At 36.9% G+C, this 18,127-nt stretch overlaps 2 protein-coding genes across 2 annotated transcripts; one reads left to right on the top strand and one right to left on the bottom strand.

The window, feature by feature from the left end:
* The first annotated feature begins 685 nt into the window (after nucleotides 1-685).
* On the top strand, nucleotides 686-4,764 carry LOC107828648 (pentatricopeptide repeat-containing protein At5g19020, mitochondrial-like). The gene has a single exon (XM_016656000.2). It carries the CDS (start codon nucleotides 773-775, stop codon nucleotides 2,876-2,878), a length of 2,106 nt encoding a protein of 701 aa, XP_016511486.1. The 5' UTR covers nucleotides 686-772; the 3' UTR covers nucleotides 2,879-4,764.
* A 315-nt stretch (nucleotides 4,765-5,079) lies between these two features.
* Nucleotides 5,080-16,126, bottom strand: LOC107828649 (mediator of RNA polymerase II transcription subunit 33A). Its single transcript, XM_016656001.2, has 12 exons — nucleotides 15,657-16,126; nucleotides 14,685-14,795; nucleotides 13,762-14,106; nucleotides 13,075-13,382; nucleotides 12,886-12,977; nucleotides 11,932-12,289; nucleotides 10,329-10,539; nucleotides 9,817-9,931; nucleotides 9,452-9,613; nucleotides 7,802-8,462; nucleotides 7,270-7,476; nucleotides 5,080-6,478 (listed from the first exon to the last, which is right to left on the bottom strand). Exons 1-12 carry the CDS (start codon nucleotides 15,929-15,931, stop codon nucleotides 5,364-5,366), a joined length of 3,960 nt encoding a protein of 1,319 aa, XP_016511487.2. The 5' UTR covers nucleotides 15,932-16,126; the 3' UTR covers nucleotides 5,080-5,363.
* Between the last annotated feature and the right edge of the window lie 2,001 nt (nucleotides 16,127-18,127).

The following is an 18,127-nucleotide window of genomic DNA, read 5'->3' as shown; positions in this document are numbered from 1 at the left end:
GGCTCAAATTCTGTATGTGTTAAATTTTTTACTAAATAAGTACAAATAGTGGACTAGTAAATCAAATTCAGATTCGAACCCATAATATTATTTGGAATTTTTCACAGTCAATATCAAAGGTTAGCTCATGACAATATTGGCATGGCTTATACTCCTATTAGAATTTCAGTGTGCCTGAACTATACCCATAGTCATCTCTTAAGGAAGTTCACTCTATTGATGATTACAATATACAAGTTAATTTTCTAGAATTTCCTATATATGGATGAACTCCACTAGTTGACTCTGTTTTGCAATTTGCACAAACAAAATCGATCCATTGAGCATTTTAATTTTTTGATAGAACTTCTAACCAGAACAAATAATTCGCCAAAGTTATGTTGTTTGTGAATACGTGAATGAGGTCAAAGGTGTTAAATGACTTGTTTGTTTTTCTCTAGTTAACCTAACAAAATGTTTGTCTGCTTAAAGGTTGTACACAATTGTTTGTTGCTTAAAAACCAAAATATATTGTACTCCATTCTTTTAAAGGTTGTACACAATTGTTCAAACTCTGTCACTAATTTGAGCTTAATATTTAAGTGGAAGCAAGGTAAGGACAGACTATTTTCCCCTAAATTTCAAACGTCTTAGCACAATTGGAAAAAAAAAATTATAATATAATTCTTTTAATTTTAATTGTCAAATGATCTACAAGACCTTGCCTCTTTATTTTAAGGCACCAAATTTTGTTTATGAGTGAAACCAAGAAAGCATCCCATGGTATCGTGTGATGATCATTGGATTCGGACACAAGCCATCCTTTCACCTTCTTGTTCCAATCTTTTCACTCTCTTTTCCCTCTCCAAAATGGGTCTCTTCTTCAGCTCAAAAAACACCATCTTCACAAACCCCATTGAATCACCAACCCCACCTCCAAATCACCAAGAAACAAAAACCCAATTACGAATTCTCACTTGTTTCAGCCTTCAAGTCTTGTTCAATAGATTCTTGTATCACACGAGGCCAACAACTCCATTCCCTTGTCTTAAAATCCGGCTTTGAATCCAACATTTACATCCTAAATAGCTTAATCTCTTTTTATGTAAAATGTGGATTAGTAACTGATGCTAAGTCTATCTTTGACGCTAGTACTAGGTCAGATGCAGTGTCTTGTAACATAATGTTGTGCGGGTATGTAAAATTTGGGCTTTTGGACGAAGCTCGTGCGGTGTTTGATAAAATGCCTGAGAAAAATTGTGTGTCTTATACCACTATGATAATGGGTTTGGTACAGAAGGGGTTTTGGAGTGAGGCTATTTGGGGTTTTCGGGATATGAGGTACTTTGGTGTTGGTCCAAATGAGGTGACTATGGTGAATGTCATCTCAGCTTATTTGCATTGTGGTGGGGTTGAGGTGGGTAAGATGCTTCACGGGTTGGTGTTGAAAGTTGGGGTTACTGATTTCGTTCACGTATCCACCAATTTGCTTCATTTGTATTGTCTTAGTGGGTGTTTAAAGGATGCTAGTATGTTGTTTAATGAGATGCCTGAAAAAAATGTGGTTTCTTGGAATGTAATGCTGAATGGGTATACTAAGGCTGGGTTAGTTGATTTAGGTAGAGAGATTTTTGAACAGATTGTTGATAAAGATGTGGTTTCTTGGGGTACGATTATTGATGGTTATTTGCAAGTGGGGAGGTTGAGTGAGGCTGTCAGAATGTATTCTGAAATGCTACATACTGGGCTGCATCCTAATGATGTTATGATTGTAGACTTTCTATCAACATGTGGACAAGTGATGTGTATTTATGAGGGTAAGGAGTTTCATGGTGTAGCTGTGAAGAAGGGTTTTGATATCTTGGACTTTATACAGGCAACAATAGTTCACTTTTATGCAGCTTGCGGGGAAGTGGATCTTGCTCGTTTGCAATTTGAAGTAGGAAACAAGAACCATATTGCATGTTGGAATGCCCTAATAGCAGGACTTATTAGAAATAGAAAAATTGAAGAGGCGAGACATTTATTTGACCAAATGCCTGCAAGAGATGTTTTCTCGTGGAGTTCCATGATTTCTGGTTACTCACAAAGTGAGAAGCCTGATTTGGCTCTTGAGCTTTTTCGTGAGATGTTAGCTAGTGGCGTAAAACCAAATGAAATAACTATGGTCAGTGTCCTCTCTTCTATTGCTACTTTGGGAACATTTAAAGAAGGTAGATGGGCTCATGATTATATTTGCAAAAACTCCATCCCTTTGAATGACAACTTGAGTTCAGCACTGATTGACATGTATGCCAAATGTGCTAGCGTCAATGATGCCTTAGAGGTATTCAATCGAGTTCGAGAGAAAGCTGTTGATGTCTCACCATGGAATGCCATTATTTGTGGCCTGGCAATGCACGGTCACGCGCATTTATCTCTTGATATTTTCTCAGATTTGCTGAGGCGAACCATTAAACCCAATTCAATCACCTTCATTGGAGTCTTAAGTGCATGTTGTCATGCTGGGTTGGTGGAGGCTGGTGAACAGCATTTCCAGAGCATGACTAAATTGTATAATGTAGAACCAAATGTTAAGCACTATGGTTGTATGGTGGATCTTTTTGGCAGAGCAGGAAGGTTGAAAGAAGCTGAAGAGCTCATAAGGAGCATGCCAATGGAGGCAGATTGCATCATATGGGGCACATTGTTAGCTGCTTGTAGAACTCATGGTAACACAGAAATAGGAGAAAGGGCTGCAGAGAACCTTGCAAGAGTGGAGCCATCTCATGGTCCTAGTAGGGTCCTTCTCTCTAACATTTATGCAGATGCCGGCAAATGGGATGATGCATTTCTAGTAAGGCAAGCTATGCGAAGTCGAGGATTGACAAGGTCAACTGCATATAGTGGCGTTGTATGATACTTTGATTTTGTTACCTGTTGTTACAGCAAAACTCTTTTTGCACTGGGCTGCCAAGAGAAGAGTTCACCAAGGGTTCGGTTGTTCGCCGATTCAAGTGGTAGTTGGGTATAGAATGTCGTGAGACGGTTCGGTTCCTATCTACTGTTAGTGTTAAAGGGAGAACTGCGAGGAGCCAACCCTATTACGAGAGTACTGGGTTGGGCTAACCTATGTTATACCGGTTGTTATGCGAATAGCAGCGCCGGGCAGCTAAGTTGGTATGGAAGAACTGCTGCGCTGCGGGATATCCTTCTCTAGTGCGTGATTACAGAGTTTATATCACCATCTAGTCTATCTCGGCCAGTGTAAGCTTTAACTGATTGATTGAGGCATAGTTGATAGATTAATTGATTGATATAGTCTATATTGGCCAATACATTGTACATTGCAGTTGCCAAGAAAACATTTCAAGCTAACTGCTGATTGTCTTCAGTTCTTTCTTTTATAATGGCTATCCTTGTGTTACGAGATGTAAAAAGTTTGGAAAAGTTGGTTCTTTTCCTACTATCTATTTGGGGATGTCTTTGGGAGCAAAAAGCAAATCCAAAGAAATATGGAATGGAGTTCTGGAAAGATGTGAGAAAAAGTTAGCCAGATGGAAAGCACAATACATTTCTTTGGGAGGTAGACTAGTTCTTATTAACTCTGTGTTACACGCTCTCTCAACCTACATGATGTCCCTATTCCCTTTTTACCTGCAAGTGTAGAAAGGAGAATGGAAGTCATGAGAAGGAATTTCCTGTGGCATGGAAATAAAGAGAAGAAAGGATTTCACTTAGTTAAATGGAAAAAGTTGACCATTAGTATACTAGAAGGGGGTTTGGGAATCAGAAATTTGAGAAGGCAAAACAAATGTCTATTAATGAAGTGGTTGTGGAGGTTTACAAGGGAAGAACAAACACTATGGGGAAGGGTGATAAGAGCGAAGTATGGAAAAGAAGGCTTCTGGATGACTAGGGAGGTGAAGAATCGTTATGGAACCAGGAACATGTGGCCAAGTCTTTCATCCAAACTGAATTTTAATGTGAGGGATCTTGGAATAGGATGCTTGAAGGTTTTATTCCCTGACATTTTTACATTGAATCAGCAACAAAGAGCTACAATGAAGGATGTATGGGGGTTTCAGGTATGGAACTTAACATTCAGAAGACTACTTCAAGATTGGGAACTGCCTAAAATTGCAGAATTCTATAACACCTTGGATCAAGGTAGAGGATTGCAAGAGGGGGAAGACACTCTTTCATGGAAGAAGCACATTAGTGGAAGTTATACATTAAGTTCAGCCTACAAAAAATTGAATCAGGTGTCTCAAAACAGTTTATGGCCTTCGAAACACATATGGAAGGTTTAAATACCATACAAAGTAGCATGCTTTACTTGGTTGGTGGCTAAAGCAGTACTTACTCAGGAAAATCTTAGGAAAAGAGGACTGCCAATTTGTTCTAGATGCTATTTATGTGGACAAGATGCGGAGAGGCCATCTGTTTCTACATTGTAGAGTGACCAGACAGTTGTGGAAATTATTCATCAACCTTTGAACTTCTGGAACGTTGGAATACAGGGGGGAATTCTACCTAAACAAAGACAGATGGAAAATTGTCCCAGCAGCTATTTGGTGGACATTATGGAAGGAGAGAAATGCAAGATGCGTTGAAGATACAAGCAGCCCTACACACAAGATTAAGATGAATTGTATTCTTCTTTTTAGTTATTGGTGTAAATTAGAATATATTGATGACCATGATTCAATCATAGAAGTTTTAGGCTCCTTGTGAGAAGAACAAGGATGTTACGCTTTTGGTTTTTGCCTAAGTTATCCATGATGTACATTTTGGCTCCCAGCACAATTTTTGTGTTGATGATTTAATTAGTATAATAGATATGTTACCTTTTCAAAAAAAATAAACATAAACGAGAATTAAAGAAAATGAATGAAATACAGTATCTTGTAAAATTAAAAAGAAAAAACAATATTTAGTATAGCATGCATGGTTGAGAATAATCATATCCTCCGCAGACCCCACGGTGTAAGGTAGGGGTAAGGTATGCGTACACACTACTCTCCCCAGATCCCACGGCGTGGGATAAGACGGTACGTTGTTGTAATGAAAATTTAAGCACTTACTAATGATGGGAAAAGTGGTGTATAGAGTAGCACATAGTGTAATAGAAGATCATGTGCCTTCAGTATCACCTCAAAAACTATTCCAAAGAAGTTGGTTCAATCTTGTTAATCACATAGAGATTATCATTAGTAATTCCAACCTAAAACATATATTTTCACACCCAATGTACATGACTTCCCTCCCATCAAGAAACAGCCTAAAAAGCACATAAAGTAGGGTTACACCTTTAAACTGTACACAATGTTCCTTGGTTGAACACTAAGTTTAAACTACCAATAACAATCTACCTACAAAATTTCTTATGGTAAGAAGAAATACTATGATGAAGCCTCCATGATCAATTCTGCAGCTGATCCCATTGTACCAACCCCACCAATGCTAAGCAAAGCAAGAGCAAGGTCCTCCTCATGCCATTGACTCAAGCCTTTACTGAGCCTCTTTAACAACTCAGCATCTACTTCAAACACCCAAGTTGGTGTACAACCAACCATCAGGCTCACAAATCCCGACACGTAGGCATGCCAAGTAGCTGGATCACAACCAAGTGATATTTTGCCATCCAAGACACTGGCTATGAATTCCACGTGACGCCCAATGATTTTTGGACGTCGCTTTGATGCCATGGATAACGAGTCGACGCCACTCGCGAAAGCTCCACAGAGTACTGCAAAGTATGCCAGTGCATACCCCTTGAGCATCGGAACTAGACCACCCTCACCTCCTTGATTGGAGCTGTGAATAGACAAGAACCAAGAGGGAAGAGTCTCTTTTATTAATGACTGCACCAGCCCTGAGCCACCAGATAACCATAGCAAAGAAGCCCCAAGCAAGGCAGCTAATTTCACCCTTGTCATTGTTTTAGCAAGTGAAACATTTCCAAATTTCTTTCCATTTTTGGGTATCTTCAGTTTGTCCAACCTTTGTCTTGGAAGCTCACTGTGTGCTATATCACTTATAGATTGCATCAGAAGAGAAACAATCTCTTCTCTCAAGAACATGATGTCTCTGATGGATCTGTAAACTCGTAGATACAGAATACCTGGGGCAACTGGAGAAATACCACCATAGAAATGTGATCCAAATCCGTGTCCAAGAAGTGCACCAATACCACCATTGCTTGATATGGAGGAAGAGTTCAAACCAAGGGTGGTCATGAAGCAACTTTTGAGAAGCTGAATGACTGCATGGTTGTTGTTGAGAAAGACGGTTCGAGATGCAGAAAACACAAGGAAGTCACTCCACCGTTTTGCCTTTTGGGTCCACAAAGAAGCCACAATTGGCATGCATGGCCAAGGGCAGCCAGCTGCAAGTGACTCCAGAGCGGGGCCTGCCAGATTGAGAAAACGCTGGGACGCTTTATCGAGTTTATACGTTATAGTAAGGCTGACAAAAGCAGCCAATGGCAGTGGAAGGATTGCCGGCGAGCTGCCGCCTGGGAAAGAAAAAAATTGGAATTCAGTGATCAAGTACAAAAAGTTGAAGAAAAGATTCTCATCATGCCTAGACACCACAGATGATTTCAGTTCTTACACAATCAAAGATAAATAAACATAGGTTTCCCATGAAGGAAACGACACTTACAGATCTGTTATTCTAAAAATGTTTTTCATGAATCTTTTGCCGCCCTTATTTTAGATACTCCCTTACTTCCAAAAAGAATGTCAGCATTTGGAGTGCGAGGGGAGCGCATTTAATTTTCAGTGCAAATTCAGACATCAATGTCTTAATCTTTTTGAAATAACATACTCCCTCCATTTCAATTTATGTAAACCTATTTCCTTTTTAGTCCGTGCCAAAAAGAATGACCTCTTTCCATATTTGGAAACAATTTACCTTTATGCAATGATTTATAGCCACACAAAATATATGTGCCTCATTTTACACCACAAGTTCAAAAGTTTCTCTTTTTTCTTAAACTTCGTGCCCAGTCAAATAAGTTCACATAAATTGAAACGAAGGGAGTATAATATAAAAAACTATTTAAAAAAATACTAGAAATAACAATTTTTTATACTTACAACAACTATAAAAAGGTTAGAAAAATTGTAGTTAAAGAAAATAGTATGACTTCCCAAAATAGTAATTGTATCATTCGTCTTGGAATGGAGGAAGCATTTAGCTTCAGACTCAAGTCTATATGTGGTTCAGAAGATGTGAAGCAACATATGTGGCTTTACGCAGATAATGACATTCTTATAATCACTGTCAGTAACGGGGAAAAACCTGCAGCAAGGCTTGGGACATCTACACCAGTGGCTGCTAGAATTTTCTTGATCTGTTCCTCAACATTGGAGAGATTTGCAGCAGGACTTGGCCAATCAGTGCCATTCATAAAAACTGGTTTCCAAACACCACGAGTGACCTCAGCTGAGAAGTAGCTTACAATGGTTGCTAGCGATGCAGGAAGAAAATCAGCCAAATCTTTAAGTCCTGAAATTGTGAAAATGGAACTATTTGATAATATAGAACCATAATTTTAAAGCCTTTATGAGAACTAAAGGCATTGTCAAAGTGCTTGAAATTCCTAACACTCCTCCCCCTTAAAATTATGCTTTAACACATCAAAGATACACATATTTACAAGGAAGCAACTACAGTCAAATTCCAAAAAATGTATGCTGCAACTCACAAACTAGTTTTAATTGCTAATTAGTTCACTCAGAGATGTGCAAGTGGATGATCTTGAAGTTGCAGATACTCAGGTTGAAAGGAAGATGCACTTTAAAAGAGTCATTTGTCACATTCATTGACTAACCTGTGCACAGTTCACGGGGAGAAAGTCTTCCATGAGCACAGGCTGTTAGAGCAGCATCAACCACAAAAGGAACGGCTTCGAGGATGTCCCAAGCAGGTAATTTAGGCCTTGGAGAAGTATCCTCACTTCCAGTTCCAGAGGAACTGCTACTTCCGGATGTTATGGAGATCAAACTCTGACTTCCCCCATTAATCTTTTTGAACATCATATTGAGTAAAAGATCAACAGTTTGACAGACAAGAGTCCCATTTACAAGACCCGACAAAGTTGAAGCTATACATGCCAAATGTTGCCTATACCAAACTCTCAATTTTGGAAATGAGTCCACAAATATAGGATTAGGAGAAGATGAACTTGCAACAGCTGCAAGCCTCCTTCTATTTGGATCCTTTAGCATGTCTCCGGAAGACACAAGATGGGAATTCCTCATTAGTAGGAGGTATTCAGGAGTTAGTTGGCATCCCACAGGGGGCACATCTCCGACTCTATATTCAATAGGTGGATGGTTGAACCTCCATAACTTTAGTAGTAGAGCAAAGGCATTTGAGAACACAGCATGCACTGAGATGTCCTCTCCTGTTGTTAGCGTCCATGAGATATTAGGAACACATGAACCAAATACCTCACAAATTGTCATTAATGAAGCAGCAAGTTGTGGGACCTGCAAAAATAGAAATCAGTACCTTGAAGTTTATGTAGGCATGCAGAACTCTGAAATTATTCACGCCTCACTCTCTCATTTAAGTAAAAATGTAGAGAAAATGAGTTCTCCCATCTGACCGGGAGGTATTTAAGGGCATCTTAAATGTTTTAAGGATAGAGTAAGATGCTGCTACAACTCTTACTTTCCACAGTTACTTGAATACAACTTGACTTTCAAAAGAAAAGTTGAATAAATCTTTAAGTTCTTTCATGTCTTTGTTAAGTAAGATTTCAGATTTCGTTATTCGCTTTTTGGCTTCAAGAATCTGTTGAGAAGAGAAAGCTAAAATGTTCTCTTCTGAAAACTTATATGTTTTCCTCCTCCTCGTTAAATTTTTCTCAAAGTTAGCAAATTTTAACAGCATTTAGCGGAACCTAATGGAAGTGTCATGCTTATTATGTTTCAAGTTTCAAAACGAACATAGTCACGGGTGTAGTCCACAAGTTTTAAGGCCTCTTATACATGTCATACTGTACAATGTCAGCATGATACTCAATCTTATCTGCATGAAAACCTTGTACAAAAGATTGTTCTACTCCAAGACTTTAGGAGAGCAAGTGTACCACTGCTCTAACACTCAATCTTATCTTGGATAAGAAAGGAAAAAGTTAACCAATCAAGCAAGTGATCTATCATGGAGAAAGAACTCAACTTCTACACACAATGAGCTGAGACTAAGGACTTTGTTTCCCAGCTGAAAATAATAAACTTTAAAAAAGGCGCCCACAATTGAGAAGAAGGCCCTTTGTTTAAGATAACTTAGTTCTTTTGCTTCTCTAGCAGCCCTTATATGAATAATAAATTCTAAACAATAAGTTAGGTCTGGATATTAGTAGAACCAATAAATTCCTTAGTAGTGTAACCAACATGCAAGGAGATTACCATCAACACATAGAAAATGTATTTTCATCTTATATAAGAAATAATATGAAGCTTAACAAATATACCATGCCGTGAAGGGAGAAAATCTGAACACAGTCCACTGGTGCTATTCCAACGAGTAAGACATTTAACGTTGGGGCATAGCCTATCAAATGGCTATCTTTACCAGAGTAGTCAGTAGGAACTGGAGGAGACAATAGCCTGGTTATGAAATTAACAGTATGTTCCTGCATGATCATAACCAAAAGGAAGAATCACATTATTCCTCTGCGTGAACGATTTAATAATACTTAATGGGTAACAGGACCATAATGTGATTACTTAGGCTTGACACATGAACCATTTGGCACATGCATCCACAATCTAAACTAAAAATTTCCTCTCTCTTACAGAGCTACAGATGTGCTGAAATAAATTATTTTCTTGTTACCTGTATATTCCAACCATTAATTAGTGAGGCTCCACAAAGAATGGTGCCAGCAGCTATCTTCTCGTCATCTGCTCCTTTGACCGCCATCTCGAAAATCTTCTCAAGCTCTGCTAAACTTCCATTAAATCCATGAGCTTAAATTAAGTTGCTTTACCCTTGGCTAAATCAATAAAAAAGAGCATCTGATATACCTGGCTTCAGGAAAGAAAAAAAGCAACTGAAGACCAGGCTACAATCAAGGAAAACTAAACTAGATTATGACAACTATCTGTCATTCTCAACTTAGGAGTCATTTGCCTAGGATAAGGGGACAACTATATATAACTCTACCATCGGCCGTTTCCATAAATATAAACAGCCAATTGTTGCTTCAGTATTGCAAGCTTCAATTGTTACACAGATTCGACACTCAGATTAGTTACAGCATGAACTTGGTTTTTCCTTAATTAATCATTGAACTTTAAACATTTTTAGGTAACTAAAGTATCAACGTAAAGCTAACCTAGGCATACCTTGAAGCAGGAGCAGAAACCAAAGCATTAATCATTGCTTGAGTCAATGGGGCTCCCTTCATAAATGATGACCAACCAGGCACTTGAGTTGGCACACTGTGCGGTAACTGGTTCATGCGTCCATTCACGTAGCCGGGCCAGAAATAAGCAGAAGTGTCCAGCAGATTTCTGGCAATGCATGCCTCAACTATCAAATGATACAGGTTACCAGCTGCAAGGGCAAAGTTCGTACGTTGTTCAGACAGCAACAGCATAATAAAAATAAACAACAAAATCTGCAAGAAATGTTGGACCACCACAATGTCCATTTCACTGGTGTAATTTTCTCATATGCGTGAGTTCTAGCCACATACAATAATAACATCTTCTAATATATAACCACATTACAATGAAGCTTACAAGAAAGTGAGCATTGTTAGGCATCTTGTCAGGAATGCAAACAAGATCAGATGGCAAATTTTTCAGCAATTTGATCTATTAAATAAGGTTTAAAGTCCTAAGTTGCTCCGACATAGCAGTTTAGATGCCACACCCGTATCGGCACGACACTAGTACGGGTGTGGGTATGGGATCCGTACCGAATCTGGTCACACAATTTTGGGTACTTTGACCACAACGGACGAAAAATTCGAGACGAGATACAATTTGATTCACAAAATCAGAACCAAAACTAGGATAAATTTGAAGAAAATAGCATATCTTATCTAGGAAATCAATCCTTTACTTATCTACAACTTGAGAATAAAAAGAAATCCACACTTTACAAGCTATACGTAAGAATTCCACAAAATTTATCATAATTTAAAGATAATTTTATACTTTTTTTTTTTTGTATCCCCGAATCTTAGAATTTACATATCGAAGGATCCGCACCCGTGTCCGAGCAACTTACGTTTAAACAATCACAAAAAAATGTGAAAAATGCTTATTCTTGTACATTTAACAGACTTTCTCTTGGATAAACATTGAAAACTGTAAATCTTCTACCAAACCATCAATGACTTTCACAACATCAGTAGAAAAGGAGTGTACATTTTAAGGCACATGATAATAGGTGGCACAACTGGTGGTACAAAATAGGTATCAAAAAGCGAATCCGCAATAATTTGTGCTACTTGTAAAGCATACTCATATAGGCCACATGTCAAGGATACTTAGACTCTGTCATCATAAATCTACCAGTCACAGCTATACATACACAGACAATATATATTTTATATTTTCATATACATGCCAGATATTTGCAACAACATTTGTTCTGTATAATGATGCATAGCATAATCTATGTTCTTGCCAAATATTTGACATTCCTCTTGCTTCTAGACTACTCGTGTAAATGCAATTACTTTGAGTTATACCTCTATCTCAAAGCTTATTTTCCTCACACTATTGACATATACTGTTCACTAGAGCCTAAAACCCGCATAGAATTTAGACAAACCAAAGTATTTCCCAAGCCTATAGTTAGAAACCCAGTGAACCCGTTGATTCCACCTCTCTTAGTCTCTGTTAGAGTTAGCAGCAGTAAAACAAAGGTTTTAAAACACTGGAGGTTTCATAAACCTTCAAGTTCTATTTGGTTATGTAAAAAGAGAGTACTTACAACAGTTGATCGGCAAATCCTTCATGTTGATGCACTCAAAGTATGAACTGTTGGTATTGATGCCTGATCTAAACATCATTGCTTTAGCAGCAGCCTGGTTGGCTGCAGTAATGATTGCCTGAGGCGGCGTTAGCAAGCTTTGATAATCCCCCAGACTCTGTAAACAAGAGACTATATCCCTACGACGTGTGCCTGCAACCTGTTTTTTCATGTGCCTGCCTATGCTGGATTCAATTTCATCACATGCTTCACTTTCCTCTTCCTCAATAAGATCGGCAACGACAAGTGTTATGATAGAGAACAACATGCACAAGCGAGTATCCAGGCGAGGCATAGGGCCCTCAATTGGATCCCTCTCCTAAGACAATTGAAAACAAGATTTATCAAAATACAAATAAAAAGATTTAGCACTACTAATGAAATAAACCGTATCATCTTAATATCTTGGTCAACTTTTGAATGAAAAGAATTTTGTGCTCATGGATGTAGCATCATATTTCCCTCACCTCAGACTTGCATACTGCAACTGTTTAAGCAGCACTTGACTTATCCAAAAAACCAATAATGATAATAATAAAACTGTTTAGGTAAAACTTGAAAACATATTCTTTCGTTCTGGGGAAATTCAGAACTGAGAGAAAATGAAAAAGATATATCTTATGTCCTAAGACAAGCTTTGGCAATCAAGTGCCTAAATTAATTTCTACAGCTCTCTTGTCTTTCTCTACCAAATAGCTTTATTAAGCTATGTTGCAGCTCCATCATACAAAATTAAATATTATCCTTCCAAGATAAAGATGAAAATATTATGCATTTATCACACGAATCATGTGTGACAAATATAAGGGCACTAATGCACTACTTTGAAGCCCATTAACTTAAGGTTTGGAAATTAAGTTGGAGAAGGTAAACATGAGTACATTAAGCACAAAGTAATCAAAAGATTTTTCTAACCCTTTGAACAAGCCGTAGAGCTGCCATCCAAAGTCCTAAAAATGTCTCATGCCAAGTTGTTGCATTGATTGCTTGTAGGGACTTGACTAAGTCTGCAGAAGTAAAGCACCAGATTCTATTAGCCACATCAAATAATTATTACAGTTTTCTTTATTGACACAGAAAATGTGACAGAAAAAGTAATCGCACCAGTAATAATTTCAATAGCGCTTGTAGCATTAACTTGTGAACCATCCATTGCATCTTCCAGGAAGAGATCTAGAGGAAGCCAAAGGGAAGAACGGCTACTCCCAAAACAAAGACCAGCACAAGTAGCTAGAGATCGTGAAGTGCTTCTGACATAAAGTTCTTGTAAGGAATTTGTTTTGATTAAATTGTGAGCATCTGATGCCAGCTGAAGAAGTGCCTCGGGTGATATAACGCTTGAACTTTGCAATGCTGATGAATTTCCAGCTAGTAGTTGTATACGCTGAACAAACGCTCCCCAATGTACGGGCCTGACAGGTTTTGGTACAATAATAATTGGATATTTCCAATGAGATTAAAATTTCAGAAAGTCATTCCAAAGAAGTAGAAATACATATATAAAGTATCAAAATGAAGCTCGAGTAGTCAAGGTACATATGATGTGAAACTATCATTAAGGAGACACAAAGGTTAAACATGCATCAGTTACATTAAGGTACTATTGATTTCATCATTTTCCATGTAAGTGCATCTAAGGCTACGTGAGATAATGTTAAGTCACAAAGGTTGTACCTTGACGTGCAGAGCTAAAAGTAAACTGTTAGTCTTTTCAGCATAGACAAACATCAAAAAACACTTTAAACAATGCATAGAGTTTGGAAAGAGATTGTGAAGGGAAAAAGTTCTCACATGTTTTGGCGAACCAAGTAAAGAATCCTGGCAGTTACTTTATTTTGTAGAAACTGTGCTATCAACTCGATAGCCAGAAGAGTATTTAAATTCTTCAACCGTTCTTTGTGTTCATTTCTCTCCATATCATTAATGCAGCCATCTATCTCCATATCTTCAGGCTTAGTTGGCCATCTAGATTTCTTTTCTGGAGTAAGTTGGAGCAACCCTTCATCGTCCAATGATGCATCGAGTAATTGCCAAACAATTGAAAAGATAATCTCAACAACAAGAACACCAGGCTCATCAGCGTGCATGCCAAATATCTCAGTCAAATAGAGGACGCTATCCAAGAAACTCACAATCCTGCATGTAGAACATTAATTTGGCAAAAAAGATATGAATCAGGTCAACAAAATGGATCAATTGTGGAATGCATGCATTACCTAAGCATGGAACTAATGGCCGGAGAAGATAATACAAAAGGGTTATAGGAGATTCTACGATAAAGTCAAGTTCAGAGTCACCTCAAACCTAAACACTTGACACACCCAAGATTCAACATTCGCCAATATACATACCATCTAAATGTGAAATGTAAGCAAATACAGTTTGGTTAATCTACAATTTTAAAAACCGACGATCATTCTTTCCTCTACTCTTGAAATATCCTTAATCTCTACAATAAAAATTGTCTAGCTTTAATGATATATATGAGAAGTATTTGATACATCATCTGTCATGCCTTAAACTAAGTAACTTGTCTAGTCTTTCCCCTTAAGTAAACATTGCTTCTTTAGCTTAGCAATCCAAAAACTCCCAAAGTAGTGGGTTACAATAAGGAGCACAGGAGCCCTAGGTTTATGGGAAATACTCACATTAAAGAAGAATGTGACAGAAAGATCCGTTAACAGATGAACAGTACAAAGGGGAATTCCACTCACTTCTTATAACTTTGCATGTTTACATGGATTTTAAGAGTAAAAATATGTCTTCTGAGGAGTTCCATGTAGAGCCTAAATGCAGCTGGCCTCAAGCGCCGATTTTGGATTACCCTGTAAAAATTAAGTGAAGGTAAAAATAAAGCTACACACACGTAAAAACAAAAACAGAAAACAATAAACAGGATTATGATGAAGATGCTACAAAAAGTGGGTCGACAAGAATTCCACAATGCCAGCAAAACATCAAACGAACACATAAAGGGCAAGAATTTGTTTCTAAGTTACATGTAAAGACATACCAAAAGATGAAAGATTAAAACAAGAAAGTTGGAACCTAAGCACCTGCACAAGTAAAAGAAAATTACTGCACAATGTCCATTAAAATCTCCATAAGCATTCATTCCAGCTCATGTGACTCAGAACAGAAAGGGGGTTTGCAAGCTTGCACATAGTTTTAAACAACAATAGAAAGGAAACTGTAAACAAATTGCAAGCTAGTTATTGTTTAATACACCTCTGAAAAGCCTCAAATCATGGCTTCTCAAGGGATATACCAGGAACTTTCAGATTATTTTTCTCTGGACAATAAAGAGAGACATAAAGATTCAATCTTTCAAAGAACAAGATACAACACACAGCACACTGAGAACACACACACACACACTTTTGGACATATGCACATTTGTTGCAACAATACATTCTTCAAAAAAAAAAAAGTAAAATAAAGATTCAATCTTTCAAAGAACAAAGACAAGTAAGACAGAAATGCACTATGAAGAACAAGATACAGCACACTGAGAAGCGCGCGCGCACACACACTCTTTTGAACTCACATTTGTTACAACAATACATTCTTCAACAAAATAACCCAAGGTAAAGATTCAATCTTTCAAAGAACAAAGACAAGTAAGATAAAAATGCATCCAAGAATAAACAAATTGGAAACCAGAAAAACACAAAAACAAATAATACCTGCTGGAAAGAAGAGGGAAAACAATGATGGGAGACACAATCTTGAGAACCAATGCCTTCTCCAAAAACTTCCATACTATAGGCAAATTGTTTTCCCAACAAATGTGAGATACCAAGAAATTGGCTAATTCAAGAGAAGGCAAAGACACCCCTGCTGAACTCAGACATGAAGAAACTTGTATTGCCCAAACCAATGGATCACCACCCTTTTCTTGGGATACCGTAGTTAGCTCCAAAACACTGTCCCAAAGGCTGCAATCCATAGATACCTCCATTTACATTACTCTGTCATCACTCTTTGTTCAAGAAAAGAAAAGGGTTGAAGGTTATTGGAGTTTCCAAGAGTTTATTGAGATTTTGAGTTTTGACTTTTGATATACTCCTCCTTGGAAGGCAGGCTTTGGCATGGTTATAGCTTATAGGTGGAGTTGGGGGGTGCACTCTTTTTTTTTGTGTGTGGGGGGTTTGTGATTTTTAGTTATCAGACAAGTGGAGTTAAACTGTTAAACTTATAGTAGTACTATTTAACTAATGATCATTAAAAATTGTGCTAGAATAAATAGGATTTTATCGTTTTTAATTAGAAATTTCGAATTCAAATCTGAGAATATATGGATTATCGAATATTAAATAAAAACAAAAAAATATAATTAGTGAGATGTGGTTGGTTAGAAATGTGAAGGTCAAACTCAACGAAGTGATCTAAGAAAGTTGTTAAATGGGAGTGAGGGGCATGACTCATGAGTGCTGTTAGAATATTAGTTCAACCTCCTTTTGTAATTGTGGATTTTAAGCAAATAATAATTGATGTGAGGAGGTGAAAGTGCTATTATGTCCTCTCTCTTCTTCTTTTTTTTGAAGTCTTTATAAATATGGCAGCATATATTCATATATTGGGCATTATCAATCTTATTTCAATGTACATAATAGGATCTAGATTAAGATGTGACATATTCAGCTTTAACAAGATCAAAATTTGTGTAATGGTAATAGATTAAAATTGTTTTATATTTTTTACTAGGTATAGGATATATGGGATACTACATTTCAAGTCCTTTTCACATTGTTTTCTTTGGTTAAAATGAAACATCAATCAATTGGCATAATCAAAAAACAATAAGACATAATATTTGATAAAGATGTTCTAATTGCTGTATGGTTTAAGAAGAGAACCATGCAATTATTATTTTTTTAAATACTATCCAAGGCAAAATCTATATCTCTAATGACTAAAAGGGCCTTTTTGGATGTGTTTAGTGATTGCTTGGGATTTAGTGTCTAATAAACAATATAATGAAGTTGGAGGCATTTTATTTACTAATAGATAATTAGCTCATGGTCCACCTATGCATTACAATTAAATCATTTAATAATTTGGCAACTGGATACATCTCTGATTATTCTTATTAAGTTTAAGAGTGTTTATTTTGTCAAAAAATGGATATAAATGTAATCTCCCTCCAACTATAGCCCTTGAAAGAGTAGTTGATTAAATTTTAACCAGAGAAGATTAGTTTGTCTGGATAAAGTTAAGTGAAGTCAATTTAAAGATTTATTACCAGTAGTTAGTAAACTGCTCAATCTAAAAACATATAGTCATAAGTCGAATATAGTACAAATAAAAGATCCCAAAAAAGAGGTATTATTAAAAAAACAATTTTGAAAAGGGGTGCTTCATATTAGGGAAATTAGGCTAATTTTCGAAATTGTAAGGAGCTTTAAACAAAAAGCCTATTAAATAGAGTTTAATTTGTAAACACCGTCAGTAAATTCTGAATATAAATGTGACATTTAAGAAGAGTGCAAGAAACATTTAAATTAGTTCTTATTTTTCATTTGTTATGACAATTTAAGAAGAAAAGTGAAAGAGCAAAGAATGGGAAAAAGTCAGAGATTTGAGGCTATGTAGTGCACCAAATCCCATGGCCCACTCACATATAGATCTAACAGAAGACTAGGATTTATCATAGAAGATTAGAAGTAGGAAGAGTGTTGAACCCCTTTTATTTTAAATGGGATAAGTATTATTCCAATTAAGCATTTCTTCTTGAGTTGAGTTGTCACATAAAGTGAGTTTATCCAATATAAGCGCGTGAAGAGTCCAAAAAATAAAGTTTTGTTTCTTTTTTCTTTTCTTCTTCTTCTTCTTTCTCTCCACCACCATTTCCACTATTGCCTCCTCGAGTTTCACCATTGTTGTGCCTCCACCATTAATTTAGCTCGAAAGTTTGAATCAACAATTGTCTCTATTGATTAAAATTGAAGTGAGTCGGTGTTCTTCGTTTCAAATCGAAACACCATTAATGGGGTCTTTAGAAAGCTTGAAAGTTTAAAATGAGTTACTTGATTTGATGAAAGCTTGAGAAATTAATGTTGGGGCAGTTTTCGGGTCGTCGAGGGGAATCTTTAGTTGAAGTTATAATAAAATTTGAAGGAGTTTCTCTTAAAAATTTGGATTAAAATCGTGATTG

Source organism: Nicotiana tabacum, chromosome 14, assembly GCF_000715075.1.
Source record: "Nicotiana tabacum cultivar K326 chromosome 14, ASM71507v2, whole genome shotgun sequence".
In the NCBI taxonomy this organism is placed as follows: domain Eukaryota; kingdom Viridiplantae; phylum Streptophyta; class Magnoliopsida; order Solanales; family Solanaceae; genus Nicotiana; species Nicotiana tabacum.
The sequence above is the reverse complement of the archived record's forward strand: the minus strand, read 5'-3'. Positions and strand labels throughout refer to the sequence as shown.

Bases quoted from the DNA above. Each gene is read 5' to 3' on its own strand.
- LOC107828648 (XM_016656000.2), top strand. From the start codon at position 773: ATGATCATTGGATTCGGACACAAGCCATCCTTTCACCTTCTTGTTCCA.
- LOC107828649 (XM_016656001.2), bottom strand. From the start codon at position 15,931: ATGGAGGTATCTATGGATTGCAGCCTTTGGGACAGTGTTTTGGAGCTA. The intron at 14,107-14,684 runs GTGAGTGGAATT...TTCTACATGCAG, and splicing joins AACATGCAAAGTTATAAGAA to GATTGTGAGTTTCTTGGATA. The intron at 9,614-9,816 runs GTAACAAGAAAA...ATGATCATGCAG, and splicing joins TTAATGGTTGGAATATACAG to GAACATACTGTTAATTTCAT.